The 17,435-nt window shown below is 41.1% G+C and overlaps 2 protein-coding genes across 2 annotated transcripts in view; one reads left to right on the forward strand and one right to left on the reverse strand.

Moving 5' to 3' along the window:
• The window catches only part of LOC118232073 (catenin alpha-2), a 317,807-nt gene that overhangs the window by 279,062 nt on the left and 21,310 nt on the right, over positions 1–17,435 (reverse strand). The window contains exon 2 of the mRNA XM_035426638.1: positions 14,521–14,680. The gene's annotated coding sequence lies outside the window, so the exon portion shown is untranslated. The remainder of the gene's footprint in view (positions 1–14,520; positions 14,681–17,435) is intronic.
• On the forward strand, positions 580–8,131 carry LOC118232075 (alpha-1D adrenergic receptor-like). The gene is made up of 2 exons (XM_035426644.1): positions 580–2,044; positions 7,552–8,131. Exons 1-2 carry the CDS (start codon positions 1,105–1,107, stop codon positions 8,103–8,105), a joined length of 1,494 nt encoding a protein of 497 aa, XP_035282535.1. The 5' UTR covers positions 580–1,104; the 3' UTR covers positions 8,106–8,131.

The raw sequence follows: 17,435 nt of genomic DNA on the forward strand, positions 1-17,435 counted from the left end.
AAGTAAACTAACCCAATATCAGTTTGGACTTGACAATTGAACTATACTTGTTCTTACATCGAATTAGGTTGCGATTGTGGACAACGTATTTCTGTAGAGTGGTGAGAGCAATATGCGTGTTGTTATGCCAGGAGACAAATTTCACCTGATAGGTAAATAAAAGTTGATAAGGGTTGTACTTTAAATGTGTCCTCGGCCCTTGGAGAGACGTGGACATATGAGAAACAGGCCACTTTCGTAAGAATGTAATTTCCCTCTGAGCTTCGACTGCTGTCCTCTGGTGATTGTACACCGTGCCACCGCATGCGTGGGGTCCCCGTGAACACCACGCGCATTCTGCGTGTTCAGTGGAAAAAAACAACGGACACTTCTAATAGCTCACATCTCCGACCCCTTGGGGTTCATAGCCTATCGTGTCTCTACCTGTACCGTCGTTTTTTGTCGCCCTTAAGATACTATAGGCCTCCTATCTTTCTTCGCTGACAGGAACTTTGGAAATCTAGAAAGACTCGCAGGTAGCCTATGTTCGAAAAATAACACATGCCAATACAGAAATACAGTTACCACGTTTTGTTTTAATGCAATGTAAAATAAGCTAAATAAACAGGGAAAAATCGAAACTGTTTCAATCCAGTGATATGGATCTCCTTTTCGAATACACAAAGGATGTGGCTACCGTCCTCTCGTGGGCATAACTGCAGTCACAGCGATTGTGCAGAGCGTCATGCGCACAGAAGAGAACTCAAACAGTAAGGTCCCATCTGTGGCTCAGTGGAGTCTTCTCGCAGTGGATGTTTCCACAATTGTTGTCCTACTTATGCTGATGACAGCTGTAATTAACGGTTAATACAGCTTACCTTTTTCCTGTTAAAGACAAAAAATATAAGCGGGTTTACCACTGACATGGATAACTGTTTTGCGCTTTTTGGAATTGTAAAATGGAATTATTTTACAACAGCAAACTGCTGTCGGTGGAATAGTAGCTTGTTATGCCTCATGAACAGCATTTAAAGACATTTAGATATTAATGTTAACATACTATAGCTGTCGCTGTTTCCGTCGGAATCAACTTTTTGGAAAATATTTTCTTTATGGAGGCTCATAATGACCTATTCTAACTCTACGAATGCGCACTATGATGGATTTAACCTAAGCGATGTTGTTAACCTGTCTCAGCCTAGAAACACCAGCAACAATACCTGCACTAGCCTCATACTGGATTCTCAAGCAATCGGAGTTGGGGTACTTCTTTCTGTTTTTATTTTGTTTGCCATAGCTGGAAATGTTTTGGTTATCCTCTCCGTGCTGTGCAACAGACACCTGCAGACCGTTACAAACTTCTTCATCATTAACTTGGCTATAGCCGATTTACTTCTGAGCATCGTCGTTCTGCCCTTCTCGGCATGTTTCGAAATTCTAAAATGCTGGATTTTTGGCAGGTTTTTCTGCAACATTTGGGCAGCAGTGGACGTGATGTGCTGCACTGCTTCTATCCTAAGCCTCTGCGTAATCTCCATAGACCGGTACATTGGTGTCAAATATTCCCTTAAATACCCAACTATAATGACTGAGAAGAAAGCGGGAGTAATTCTGGTGGTGGTCTGGGTGTCCGCTATGGTGATCTCAATAGGTCCACTTTTAGGATGGAAGGAACCACCGCCGACGGATGAAAGTATCTGCCTTATCACCGAAGAACCGGGTTATGCCCTCTTCTCCTCCTTATTTTCTTTCTATCTCCCGCTCACGGTCATTTTAGTAATGTATTTTAGGATCTATATTGTGGCCAGAAGGACGACCGAGAGTCTTGAAGCCGGTGTAAAGAAGGACAGGAACAAGTCCAAGGAAGTAATACTTCGAATTCACTGCAGAAGTGTGCTGGAAGACGCCGCTGCCAGCGCGAAAAGTAAAGCCCATCCTTTCAGGAGTTCTCTGTCTGTTCGTTTGATGAAGTTCTCGAGGGAAAAGAGAGCCGCCAAAACCCTGGGTATTGTTGTGGGAGTTTTCATCCTCTGCTGGCTACCTTTCTTCTTGGTTTTACCTCTAGGTAAGCATTTCAGTGAATGTTCTACAGCGTATTAAGGCATGTGACAAAAACGTTTAATCCACCGGTCCACATATTTGCACCCAATTCGTTATGCTGGATTTTTACAGCCTGTGTTTCTAGAAAATAAAAGAAAAACGTAATAATTTTGTTTACGTCCTCATAATGTTGTAGCAATATTGCAGTGTGATGTAAAATGGTACAGTGTCACAACCTGACACATCACCACGATGACATGTACTTTCGGTTTAATGTGGTCTCGTTTAAAATGAATTTTTAGCTTTCCACAAAAATAGCATTTAACAAATCCCACTGAGCAAAACGGTAGTAACAATGTTTTTAAAAATGCAATTTATGGGATCGTAGTTGTGGTTAGAATGACAACCAGCGTACACGGGGACCATAAGGTAAGGACTCCAGGGGAATAAAAACAAAATACCTTTTGTAGTTCTCTATGTTTACAGAATCTAGGGTGCTCATGGGAAATGAAGTTCACATTCAGCGATCGCAGTGGAGTTGCACTACCCGCTAGGAAGAGTGACTGGCATGATATTTTTACTTTTCTTCTCATTTTGCATTTTCAAGTCAACATGGGATAGATCTTGCACGATATATATTTTTGTTTCCATAAAGCCTAATGTGGCCTAAATCTCGAACGTCAGTTGAACAAAAACCTACGTGTATATTTGACCCTGTCTGGCATTGTGTTCAGTTAAAAACTTTTGAAATATGAAATATTTTGAAATATGTTTCATGTATTTGTGTAAGCTTCCAGACACTGTGGATGTGAAAAATGACAGCTAATTAAGTATGGTGTGAAAACACAATTCATGCTGTTGTTACAGTGCAAGCATCTCACTGACCCCTGAAAAACATTAATTGGTACAATGTTAATAATATTGACACTGTGAAACCAATAAGGAGCTACCACTCAACCACTTAACTCTGCTCTGTGAGATAATTTCAGTTTCAGTTAAATATTCCCTAAGAAACATTCATAGTCCCAGCGTTGTCAGGAATGGGCTAAATGAGCAGGTGGAAAAGGAATTAAAGTCCTGAAGGCTTTTGACCTTGCTGGGCGACACTGATGATGGATTAGTGGAATTAACCACATCAACCACATGACAAGCAATGAGTAAAGAAACAATGATTTATGCAATGCACAAATATATCAGTAACCTTTGATCTCCATGCTAAAAATTTACCTTGGCGATGTTAATATGAAAGCGATTATAAAATCTTTTTTTGTGCAGCGAGCTGCAGTGTCACTGTTTCAAGAGGTCAGTTTGTGCTTCTGCATCGTCTAGAATTTTTACAGCACCTCTTACTCAGAAAACTACCTTCACTGCCATTACTGACCCTCTTTGCTGTCAACTGGAAGTAGGTAGAAGCTTGGTATAGAATGGGTATGAGCTGATATATCATTTCTTTTTTTCTCACGGGTGCCATTAAGATATGAGAATGCGGTCATCACTAGAGAAACAACATGTGGAATCGTAGCCCGCGGAATAATCTACTGTATGTTTTCTAGATGATATTCTGTTAAGATTCCATGTGTTTTTGGCTTATAGACCTAATAGAGCACATCTTACCAAAGCCATGCAATCAGAGATACAATTGCAATATAAAGGTTTGCATTTTTTTGTATGGGTTTGTTCTTCATTTGTGGAAGCATCAACAACAGTCCGTTCAACTTCGAATGACAATTGGCTTTTTGCGTTGATCATTCCCAGTAAGCTTGCCTTGAATGGCCATTGTCTGACATTGAGCATTTCAAGGCCTCAGGTGGATGAGACTTTGTTGGACATTGAAAAAGTAGTTTCCAGAGTCTGCACTTTGTCCACTTTAAAAAGTCCTTGCTAAGGCCACTGCTCAGACTGTCAGACATTATGTTTTTTATTGCTTTTCTTTTTTGCAGGTAATTGGAAAAGTTCACAGAAGTTCACAGTGGCAAAGCCTATCGGAGATATGACAGAAGAATCATTTATTTACAAAGGTCATGTCACTGACTCAAAGAAACACTGAGTGCTAAGCTATTAAAATATTAAAGATGTAATCTTAAAGAGCAAAGCTCAGAGGCTGTAAGGCTTCTGTCTGCTCCATTCAGTGCAGCAATGGGCTACGGATTGAAGGTCTTGCCAGTGTGAGACACGCCATTAATTTCCACTCAATTTCACGAAGCGGGGAGTCTGTGTTATAGTTTCCCCTTGTCGCACATGTACAGTACAGTGGTGTGAAAACATATTGTCCCCCTTCTAGATTTCCTGCATTACTGCGTATTTCTCACACCGAATGGTTTCATATTTTCAAACAAAATGTAACATTAGACAAAGGGAAACTGAGTAAACACACGACATGTTTTTGAACAAAATGATTATTTCCTATAATACAGTAACTTCCGATAACTTTTTTCATTAAATAAATTAAATAATTTTAAAAACGTGTTTTGTGTTTACTCAGGTTCCCATTGTCTAATATTACATTTTGTCTAAAGACCTGACATCATTCAGTGTGACAAATATGCAATAAAAAAGCAGAAAAAAAAGGGGGGAAATACTTTTTCATGGCAACGTATGTTGCTCTCATATTGTTATTTATTTTATTTTTTTAAATGCTAAGACTAACTGGGTACTGTTTAGTTGGATGCTTCTCTTTTTCCTGACCTTCATTGGCTAGTTTGCTGAAACAAGGGAATAAGAGAGAGGGCAGCTCCATGCAGGTTACCGTCTTGGTCTTGTTATTTATTTTAAAAAAATTTGGAAGCAGATAGTTCTTTGAAAACTTTAAAGGAAGTCAATGGACATGCTGAGGTAGTGCGCTTCTTCTGGTGTGTATTGACCTGGATTCAGAGGAATCTCCCCGGTAGCAATTTAGAATAGAGCAGCAGACACAAGCCTTAGGCAGTTACCATGTGAACAAGGAGTCTGAGCTTGCATGCTAGCCGTTCTTCACTAATTGTTTGTTTACATTCATTATCAAAACGCCAATCTTTGTCTTGGAATGTGTTTGTTTCTTTTTTAGTCAGACAGCGACTATGAATACCCTCCTGAATTTAGTCTGATAAGCTTAGTTTTGGGAGTGTTTCCAGGTCTGCGGGTGTTCCCTAGCAAATTAAGTACCAGAAAATCCCAACAGGCTTGTATTGAGAATTAAACAGAGTTCATGAGCTCATCAATCAACTTTCTTATGAGCAGTTTTAAATTTCTTATTGTCTTAGGGTTTGTGGATACGTTTTGTAGAAACTCTTATGTCAATAAATCGGTTGTTTTGGCGTTTCTAAGAATCGGTGCTTTTAACCTTTTCTGAGACTTACACTAGCTCACAGTTTCTAATTTTATTTTCACTGTAAAATGTCCTTTACGTGTGAGCAAAGGTTATTAGGCGGCAGTGTAGTATAACGGGTAAGGAACTGGTCTAGTGACCTAAAGATCACAGGTTCCCAGGTAGCACTCTGCCGTTGTACCCTTGAGCAAGGTATTTAACCTGCATTGCTTTAGTATATATCCAGCTGTATAACCGGATGCAATGTAAATGCTCATGTAAATTTGTAGGAAACAAATTACCGTGCGCTCGTTTGCATAATGTGTTTGAATGCCAGTAGTTATGAAAATGTGCGCTAGTGGCTTCTTCGGCACGCTTTGTTGTGACAGTCCCTCGCGTTCACCGACTCGTTCTCGAGTTTTGGATGTTTGCGCGAGGCTACGGGCCGCCTAGCTTCCCTGGGAACTGGAACACTCAGCGTATTAGTAGCACAGAGCCTGTGTTTACACGTATCAAATGGATGCCTCTGGCCAGCGAAGCAACAGCTGGTCTGTGTCTTCTCAAGTAAATTATTGACCCACTGGGAGGGGGGTGGCTGGAAATATGTGCTCGTCCTGTCCCTGCGCATCCAGGAAACCAGGACCCCGGCTCCAGCTAAGGAAAGAGCGGAGAGTCGTTTCGGTCTTATCGCTAAGGGCTAAGGGCTTCAAATTTACCTGAAGGCCTCTTTGACTACAGTGGTCCAACAGGTAGTGGCAGTGCAAAAACACCATGCACAACTCTGCAAAAGGTGCAACGTGCAAATCGAGGTTTATCTGCTTCAGGGAGGAAACGGCACTTGTCGCATGTCATGCGATGTCACATGTTACATGTCACGGGTCAAATCCTCCTCAGGACCTCAGGTGATTTTGGGTTTTGATTGCCGTGGTCCACACTCATTGTGCTGCAAGATAAAATGTATCATTGAGCCGTATATAGCTGTATAATCCCTAGCCTCAGAACTGCCTGCCGACCGTTTGTACATGCTGCTGGTCATTATCATGAGTTATGAGTTATCACAACTGTTCTAAAAGTCTTTAGTGTTGTGACTGGGTTGGTGGTAATCCAGCTCTTTCGCGATTGTCTCTTAGTTGTCCAGTTCTGCACAGTGCAGATCACTCAGTTGTGGCTTCACGGAAAACAGAAGTGTTAATACGTAGACGCCTTCCTCAAAGCCGCTAAGAGGAAGGCCCCCCCCCCCCCACATGTCTGCGGCTTTCGCGGTCGTTCTCACCCGTAAATACAGGCCTGTCGTCAGGCCTCTGTGACGGTTGCCGTGGCAGCCAGCCGAGGACGCTCAGCCGAGCGGATCGCGTGTCACTCCGACCCTGACCTTCCTCACCACGGGCAGACCTGGCGGCGAGTCCCGCGGTTAACCGCCATGCGCCAGCCCGTCGGCGCTGCCCGCTGGTGCTGCCACACGGAGATGCAGTCGCCGCGGACCGTCAATCAAACTCCCTCCTGTTCTGTTTTTTTTTTTTTTTTTTTCTTAGACAGGGCCTTACTGGACGTGATCTTAAGAGAAGCTGAGCTGCGGTTTCATTTCAAATAAAAGGTTTGCCTGCAGAGGAAACACAGCTCAGCGGCTTCTGCCAAACATCCAGCGCTGAGCCGCCATTCTCCATATAAACACATCAATTACCGCGAAATCATCCACTGGCCTTTCATCTCTGAGCCTAATTACACTTTCTCTGTGCCAGGGCGGCCATTTTGTCCCAGCTTGTACATTCGTTTGAATCCCCTGAATTCCCCCCCCTCTAGTTTCCTTCATTAAGAACCCTCAGTCCTATTTATAACTACAGCAGTGACAGGAGCCCACTGGGCACTGTCTTAGGTAGGTATGGAAATGACAGCAGCCCACTGTGTGAGATGGCATCCTGCACACTCCTCTGGTGTGTAACGTGAGGATGTGAGAAAGAGATAGAGGACTACGCAGTGCCATCTCTCGAGCCAAGGATTAGATTTACAATTTTATGATTCCTTAATAAAGTCAGTTAAGAAGCTAAATTGGTTATTAATTATTATCTTAATCTGCATTTCAGTACACTGCATTATTGTTGTTGAATGAAGCGTTCTCTCATTTTTTGGGGGCTAAATTAGTTTCAGCATTGCTTCTGATAGATGAGTTTTATTTTTGTTTTATTTTTGGGTTTTAGCAGGACACATGGCCTGCTAAGATAGCGATTCCTTTTTTTTTTGTTACTTTCCAGGGTCCTTCTTTCCGGCTCTGAAACCCTCAGAGGTGGTCTTCAAAGTGATCTTTTGGCTGGGCTACTTCAACAGCTGCGTGAACCCCATCATCTACCCCTGCTCCAGCAAGGAGTTCAAGCGAGCCTTCATCCGCCTGCTCAGGTGCCAGTGTCGCCGCGGGTGGAGTTCCCACTGGAGGTTCTACGACCAGAGGCTGAGAACCTCGCTGGGTTCCTCCAGGGAGGACTCCTTAGCGAGCCGCAAGGCCCGCTGCTCCTTCCGCGAGTCGCTGTCCTTCACCGACTCCTTCCTCTGCACGGAGAGGACGCCGCCGGGCGGCCGGCGGTGGAGCTTCTTCTCGCCGCTCTGCACCTCCCCGTCCCGGCTGAAGAAGAAGATGAACGCTCTCTCCGGCAGGATGAAGGGCGGGTCGAGCAGAAGGCCGGCCCCCGCCCCCGGGAAGGCAGACGTGATCTCCGTCTCCATGGGGATCTGCAGCGACTGCGCCCACCATTACGGCTGTGATCAGTACAACACTGTGGACTATGATGGTCTCAAAGAGACCGACATTTAGAAGGGGGAAGAATTTCAGCTCAGACTGTTTTGGTAGGTTTACTCAAAGAAGTGCTGGTTTGGTTTGGTTTGGTTCCACTCCACAATGTTTTGCCAGTGTTAAAACGTTTATTTTTTGGTAATTATATATTTTTTAAGATTTTGTATGCGTTGGCCTTCATGTAGTAATTAATGTTCGCACACATTTTCCCAAAGGAACATCGTAAATATTATATTATCAGGAAGGCTTTAAAAACGTGGAGAAAAGTGATATTATTTGTTAAAGGAAGAGGGAATTTTGGCTGTTCAAAATGTTGATATTCTAAAACATTTCCCTGCGACTTTAATATTTATAAAATAAAATTTAAAGAAAAAATGGAACATGCTTTTAATCTGTCACTGTTTCATGTTTTTACGAAGCTTCCTGTTATGACTGAAAAGTACAGCGTGGGCTTCTCTTTTGCAGGGAATTGTAAAAGCAATTTATCACAATGTCCTGAAATAAATTTAGCCTGGAAAATGTCACTTGTTTGGTTTAAACCATGTCCCATGTTGAGTCTAACCTCAAACATTATTCATAACCTTTTTTTAAATTTCTTTCTTCAGTCCTCGTTTTGAAGAGCTCTCCACCTGCTGACTCGTGTGGCAGCACCAGAGGACTGCGCTTCCTCTTCAGACGGACCACTTTGCCTCCTGATTGACAAGCGGAGTTGCTCGCAGGGAATTCCCAGGTAGGGAGGCCGGGAATGAGCCAGGGAATTCCCAGGATACCGAAACTCTCCCTCCCTGGGTGACACTATTCCAGTTCATGTGGGGGCACTGTGGGAATCTTGATCACGGTTGCCACTGGGGCTGGCTGTGCTATGGGAGCAAACCTTATCCTTTTTTTCATGCTTATGCAATACTATGAAATGGACTGTTGCTAAAATTAGTTATTTAAAAAATGCCTGCTGTTTAAAACTGTTGTGAAGTGTATTCAAATGTAGGTCTTTTTTTCATACACTGAAATTAATTGTTTTTTTTTTTTGTTTTAATGGGAAATCGAAATAGCTATTTCAACAGGAAGGACTAAGAACTATTATGAATTCAAGGTCAGTTTTTTTTTTTTTTTTTTTTTTTTTTCTTCCTTGATTTAAATTAAATTTGAACTTGAATTCTGGTGTTTCCAGAAATGAGATAAACATTCTATCCTCCAGGTGCTTAATCAGGGCGAGCCATGGGGCCCTCCCAGTTCGTTCAGCATATGAACTCTGAAAAGGAAAAACTAACCAGTATTAAATTACTATGTCAAACATTTATGCAATGACTGCATTTCCCAAATCACAGTGGCGTATGGTTTGTCTTTTATCTTTTCTGAATCAAACAAAAAAAGGCTTGAATTTCACCTGAGATGACAGTGCTTTCTTGAGGCCATGTTTGTTTTAGTTATCTTTCTCGTGAACGTGCAGACGAGAAGCCCATTTTTGGTATAAACTGTAAACACGCACCAGCCTCAGGGCTGGGCAGGTCCAAACAGTGGACGTGTTCATGCCAAGAGAAAGTCTCCTTGGGACTGTCATTGAAAGAGCAGCTGACAGATTGGCTCTGTGGACCTTCTCCCATGGGACACTCTGTGTAGTAATGTTCTTTTTTTATTTTATTTTATTTTTGAGCAGAACAGTTCTCTGGCGGCATCTGGATTTCTCCTCCCCCTTTACTCCTGTCCTTAGTTAACTTATCATTTTGGAAGAAAGGTGGAAAGTCGTGTTGTGAGGACTTTCCTGCACACGTGCAAACACATGCAAGAACACGCATGAGCACACATGCGCGTACTCATACTTACAGTACAGGTACTGACTCATTGCCCATTGGCCAGAACCAGGCGGGAATTTTCCTAAAGAACTGCTCTGTTCTCCCAAGCTTAAACATAAATATCATTCAGTCCTGTTGATTATTGGAAAATTACACCAAGACAGAACCATAACAAAAGCTTTTGTGTCTATGATTCAGGATAATGCCTTAGGTCCCACTTTTATCACTATGATCACAACTCTAAAATGCCCTTCAAATATAACAAGATAAATATTCCTGGAAAATACTCTTAAATGATAGCTCACAATTACTTGTATCATAATGGAGGTGCTAACATGAATAAAAATACATTTTTGTTTGTAATTAAATGAAAAACTTCTGACTTGCAACTCCTGCCATTGTCTCCTTTATATGTTTACATAATGTTTCTGTAAATATACTGTATGTATTTAGCATATTCAAAATGACCAGTGAACATTGGGAATATTACTTTGTTAAGAAGCAAGTTCATGTGTTGTGTGATGTACTGTATGTCATTTTTCTACATGTTTTTGTGGTGTTTCTATACAAACATGCAAAGGTCCCCGTAACTGGTCTCATTGCACATGTGCAGCTTGATTGTAAAATATGTGTATTCCAGCATACGTTAATCAGAAATAAACATAACAATGTAAGACCGGATTTGGGTATTTCCATTGGAGGAATGCATCAGCTGTTCTAAGTTTGTCCGTTCTTTAGTTCCATCAACTGTAGAAAGACAGAGAGGACGGTTTTGCTTTAGTTTCCATTATCCTACAATGGCTGATTCAATTCTGCATCCTCCGCACTGTTTGGATTTCCTCTGCTTCTACAGAATGGGCTGAATGAATATAAATGAACAGTCCAGGTTTTAGAAGCATTTTGACATGTCCCATGATGCCCTCACTGGGCTGAAGGCATAGACTCTGATTGGCCAGTAATCTGGTTAAAGGTGGATTTCGTTTATTGGGTTTGTCTATTGCATCGCAAAGTTACATGCAGACCACACCAGTAGAGATCTTAGATCTTTCTAAATTGGGAATGTATTTTAAATACATTGTGACCAGAACAGATCGTTTTAGGTTTTTTTTTTGTTTTGTTTTTGTTTTGTTAATGAATTTGGGAAGGTTCCAAGTTTCCGTATGAAACTGAATTTCAATTCTGCCCGGTCTTAAAACCCTGACCTTCTGAGCCTAGTTAGCACAGCAATATCAGCAAAGGTTACAAAAAAACAACCATCTAATTGGCCTTTCCATTTTGACCTGCAAACATTTACACATTTTGCATTTTACACATGCAAAAAAAGAGTAAGGAACTATGTAATATGAAAAATTGGATTCTTTGACCCTAGGGTTTGCTGCAAGCATTCAGCATTCAGCACTAACAGCTGATAAAGTGTGAGGTGGTAGTGATAAACTTTCATGAACTACAGAAGAAAATCTCCCACTGCAAATTCCATAATATAAAACAAGATCCTTTTTTATCTCCTTCATATATGCCCTTACCAGGAGTGACATATTTACCTCACTAACTATCCACTTATACAGCTAGATGGCTATACAGAACCTATATTTACTGTGATATTTTTATCTTTTTATTTTCTTTTATAGTTAATTTCCTCCCAAATTATATAATTTCATGAACGATTTATGCCAACGCGGCCGTCTGGAGTGAACAGACACTCTGGTGCCAGCGTGTGACCCTGTCTGGCCGTGTTCAGGCAAAAATACATTTAACAGAAAATCCTGAATTATTACACATGGATATAGATTTGTTTTTACTCTTTCAAAGGTCTGTTTCATTTATAAAATCATGGTGTGACTTGATATACGAGCTTATCCAAATGTTTGTGTTTCTGCTTAAGCGTCTGTGCTTTAGTCTTGATATTTTGCTTTGATTTCTATAATAGTTAATGTTTGCAATCCCTCACTCTTGGATAAGGAATGGAGGAACTGCAGCCAACCTTTAATCTCTCAGGGTTTACACAGGAACTGAAATGATCCTCCAACGTGTTGCTGCTGCTCTCTGATTGGCTTGCTGGTTAAAGGTCTGTCTTGAGGACAGCCAATCAGGATTTGACCTGTAGCATCTGTTAAAATAAATAAGAGCTGGACATTTGATTTCCTATAGTTTGCTTGAAGTGCAGAAGACTTAACATAATCTTATTTGGCTGCATATTTACTATAATGTCCAAGGAAATAGAAGCAAGCAAATGGAAGATGTTTGCATAGAGCTAGATAAATTAATATTATAGTAAACTATAGGCAGTTTGCATGTGCAAAGAGTTTTGGTCATCAGCAAAACAAGGCCATCTTAGCAATTTTATTGATTCAATACAATATGAACTGAAAATAATAGAAAAAGCAAACCATTTCACCAGTCAAGGAAGTTCTAAGTCCAGTATCCCTATCCATTACACTTTGCCGCTGCCCACATACAGTAACTACACACCATTGGTAAATGCAGGCCATTGGCAAAGGGCCTGGCATTGGTGTGATTCCTCCTCAGCCACAAATGAGGTGGAACAACCTGATAAATCAGAACGGAAGTATTTTATAAGCTTATTGCCTTGTCGAGAAGAACGTAATTGTTTATTATTAAACAAATGAGAAAGTGTCCTGGTTCGTCATGAGGGATTTCACCATCTGTGGCGTCTGCCAATCTCCTCAGGCGCGCACAGTGCGACCCGTGCAATGCCGGTATGAAGCATTGCCACGGAAACGCGGAGTTTTATCTTCTGTGTGCATTTTATTTATTTATTTATTTATTTTTAGCTTATCTGTAAAGAGAAAATATATTCTCCTGGAGGCTTAGTGATAACCAATGGTATTAAAGTGATGTTTGGCTTTTTTAAAAACTGCAGCAATGAAAGCATGATTTACGCATCAATGTGTGAGGCCACCAATACGGCTCTGGCATGAAGGCGGCACCTGGCAGCCTAATCGTCAGGAAACAAAGTATCAACAAATAAACAACGGAAGAACGGTAATTTGATCACCACTCCACCTCTTGTCCGGAATAGAATAGCGGATGAATTAGCACCGATGGGACTGCGTTGCTATGCGCGAGGGTTTGAGGCCAATTTTCCCCTGCCGCTGTCAGTCACACACAGACGCGCGGGCGGACAGACACCCGAGCCTCGCGATGAGAGAAGCTATGAGCTCCCGCCTCTATCTTTGTTTAATGTCCGCTTTTTCGAGTGGACGGCTTCACCGTGGATCGCACGCACGGAAACATTGACACGTAATTACTGACACTCGGCTCCAGTCATAAACACAGCAGTCGTGCCACTGAGCCGCGGGCGTCAACAGCGGTGCGTCTCTGACCGCTGTCCCCGTTCTCCACAGATTCAGTTTCATCGTTACTGTCCCGCTGTCCGGCTTTCTTTATGCGTTCCAAAAATATCAAACCACAAAAGTGTTTTTTTAAACAGCTTTGACCATCTAATAGGTCATGCTGCTTATCACTGCCCACAACATGATCAAAATATCGCTAGGCCAATTCCCTTTGTACCATAGGCTACTGTACGAGCTGTATTCAATGTATAACATTCTTGTACATTTCAGAGATCAGATTTAAAACATTAAGGAGAGGATATGAAACAGAGGACTCACATCCTGTTTTGTACAATTCCTACTATAAGTGTATACTGACAGTGCCAGAGAACGTTTAAAATCCTTGCCTTTTTTTAGATGTTTCATTTTTCAAATGTCCCCAATGTTTGTACTGCACACTTTTACAGACCTTTTGTGTTATTTTTGGTTAGCGACAGAGCTTGAAGAGTCCATCAAATCTGGCTATCAAAAATGTATTGTGTTAACACTTTTCTGCTTCTAATTTGGCAAGAGACTTGTATGCTTTAATATGTTTAGGAATTCTGGGACATTGCCCTGGGGTCGGTGTGTAAGGGGGTCACAGGGGGTCACACCTGGACTGTTTAAGCTTGAAACAGTCTACAGAGTCCTCAAGAGACCTGAGTTTAGAATGAAGACAACACATGACAAAACCTAATATCTGCTTAATGTCTACTTCCTGTTCCTGTCTGACGATGGACAAGGTTTATGTGTTTGATTAGTCATGCATAAACAGTTTCAGAGGTGTTTAAAATAGAATGTGCTTTAGTATGTGTGCTTTAGAGTTTGAATGTATATATGAAATGTGTGTGTGCCAGTCTGTGTATCAGAAAGACAGTGAAGTTAAGCTGTACTCACCTCTAAAGATCATCTAAAATGGGGTCTGTCCTCTCTATTTCTTAATGTATATGTTAAAAAACCATTCCATAGCACTTTTTTCTGTTCAACCCATCATCCTCTGAAGTACCATACCCAAATAATGTGCCATTATAAAGAGTAAATAATGCATTACTTCATAGTTTTCCATTGTCTGTCTTGGATTGTTTAACCCTAACCAAATCATAATATCTCAAATGGATTTAAAAAATTGAGACGTATCCCACCATGATGTGAAAGTGGAAAGTACATTGCACAGGACTGCATTTCAGTCAATGCGTCAACTTCAACTGTTACCAAGTCCACAGCGCCAGCTAAAATAAGTTTCCTGGCAAGCCTCACTGTTGGACTGAAGTTAGCCTCTGTCACAAAGAAGAAAAATGGCTGGACCACACTTACCTTCACTGGTGGTATGGGCTGTGATGAGATGGGATGGGATGGGAGGGATCTGTCATGGTTGTGTAACTGTGCGAAAGAACGGGGCGTATGGCATCTGTCATGACGGCCATTATGGTGAGGTCTGAAGGCAGACGTGTCAAGATTTCCCAACTGTCCTTTTCTGTAAAAAAAAAAAAAAAAGTACCCATAGAGACTTAGCCTGAGGATCCAAACCCCCACAACCTGCTGAGAGAGGTATGTAACTCTGATAAGAATTCTCTCTCCCTGAAAAACGTTTTTTTTTTTTTTTGTTTTTTTTTTTTTAAAGATCGATGACTTCTGGAGCACCAATCAGGGGTGCGCGTGCAAGTCACATGACGCAGACACCTCAAAACTCACAAATTGACCCTGAGACTGTTTGGGTTTGGTCTGATTTCCCTACACTTAGCCTAAAATCAACATCTCAAAAATGTGCTTTAATCTATTTGTGCAAGTGTAACTTATGGTAGGAAATCCTGGAACTGGATGCAGTTCATCCATTTCACTCCTTCTACAGTATGTACACCAATGTGATTGCTTTGTGAAAAAATAAAGAAAAATCCAGATTAGATAAAATGCAGGCTATTTTAATACTGGTCACGGACCCTGAAACATCATTATAGGGCACATTCAGAAAATGCTTGTTTCCTTTGGATTCATTTCCATTATTTTTTAACCTTTTTTTCCCCAAACTGTTCAGTTTGTTTTGAGAAAAGAAAGCAGAGGTGACATTAAGAGATCTGTGTACAAAACAAAGAAAAAATATATTTAATGCAAGTCATGGATAGATTTGAAGCCAGAAAACCTGTTTGGCAAAACTCAAGAAACCCAGAATTTTATAAGCGAGCCATGAAAGGTTCACTTGTTTTCTGACTGATCCACATTACTAAACATTTTCCCCCAAAATTACATTTCGGAACAGAATGCTTTAACCGCACTAGCTCAGTAGGCACGCTGAGGTGTTGCTACATTTATTTTTTCTGCAGTTGAAGGAGTTCATCACTGTTTTGAATTTCTGGTGATTTAGAAAATTGAGAGCCAAGGAATTTTCAGCGATTAGTTCTATATTAGTATAATTCAAATTTTTTCACCATAGCTTATGCTTTTTATGTTTTCTTTATGCTTTTAATAATGTGCAGGAAGTTTTCCTGGGAAATATTTTCACGCGAGCACAAATCTCTGAAAGTGCTGGAAGAGAACAGCCTCTACACTTCAGACTTTATACAGCTTTATGTTGAAATATGAGGAAATTAATGCATTTTAGGTGCATTTGTACTATTAAATTGCCTGAGAGAATCGGGCAAAGCGTATTTTTCGAAGGAGGGTACCGAAAAGGTAGAAATCCCAGAACTCTGTGCTAAGCATGACAGTTCTTCAGCATGTTTATAGTTTCCATAATACAGCACTGAAGGAACAGAATCTGAAGGGGGCACCACACATTGAGATCTATTATTATAACTGCCATTGTCTCTGGGGGAGGAGCCACAGCACAGCCACATGACATCACAGGGAGGAATCCAGCCTGCATGCTGTCTGGAGCGTACAAGGTGGATTGTGCAATATTACCTGTAAAAGGGAGGTCATTCATTTCCTGCTTTTTTTTTTTAAGTCCTATATTTTGTGACTGCCCTTGTCTGTTCATGTAAACACACCACTGTAGCTGGATTACCATACAAAATAAAGAGGAAAGGCCATTATAAACACTGTTTTCCAGGTAAATTGCCACAGCTCTATTGGGGTTTCAGTTGTTCCACCTCACCAGGGCAATGCAAACCTGCAATTTGTAGGTTTGATCCCCAGGGCCAGATATTAAATCCGGGTTATCATCACCATCCTCTGCATCATCAAACCCCCCCCCCCCCCACCCTCCCCCCCCCTTACTGCACCTAAAAACCCTGGACATTCCGTGTGGTCAGCACAGAGCCCCAAGGGGCCGTCATTCAGAAAGAAATATACAGGGGTCAGGACAGGGGGAACAGAGGTTATCATGCCAAAAGATACAGCCACCATCACTTTGAGCTATTTGCCCAACATGCATGGACAGGCTCAACAATTAGCAAGCTACTTTGGGCAGCAGGGTTAAAAGGGCAGGCAAGTGAATATATAGCAGCGGTGCTAAAAACTTTAGGATGACAATGCAACACAAAACTGTTTTTGCCAGTAGCCACAATGAATCAGCCTACAGTGTGTTGTTAGAGATCATCAAAACATTTTTTATTTTATTTTTTATTATTATTATTTTTCCTTCCTCATTAATGCATTGCACAGCTTTTTAATGGCTACAATTGAAGCTTCAAAGGAGAAGAAAATGTAAAAATGATGTCCAGTCTCCACTCCATTGTGTAGCATTGCATGTTGTCTTTTGAATTGCTACACAATAAAGTGCACAGTGTTAATTCAGCTCTGAAAGAGTAAATATGAGTTCAACTGGGACTGTGTAATAGTTTATTTAGCACTGGACGCTTTACAGTGTAGCAAACTGTATGGTTAAAGACATTAATACTGCCAATCCAGCAAACGCAGCAAATTCTAAAATGAATAGTGTAATTTCCAAACTTTACCAATGACTAATGGCCAGATTATGTGCTACAGTTACATAAGCTCTCTTGATTTTTTATATAATACATTTTTTGTGAACTATTTGCTGAGAGAGCTTTATTCCTCATGGTTATAGAAAATTTCAATTATATTTCAGTACAAAAAAATAAATAGATTAAAAAAGAGAGAGCTGATGTGTGGGAAGCAGATATGTATGATTCACTCATAAATCACCCCTGGTCAACAGAAACCAGCAGGGACTTGCTGATCTTATGCGATCCTGAAAGAAAGAAAAAACAGTCCAATCACCGAGTTATAATAACGAGCCAACGCTACACACCAGGGCTCAGAGACAAAGT

Source organism: Anguilla anguilla, chromosome 7 (genome assembly GCF_013347855.1).
Source record: "Anguilla anguilla isolate fAngAng1 chromosome 7, fAngAng1.pri, whole genome shotgun sequence".
NCBI classification, from domain to species: domain Eukaryota; kingdom Metazoa; phylum Chordata; class Actinopteri; order Anguilliformes; family Anguillidae; genus Anguilla; species Anguilla anguilla.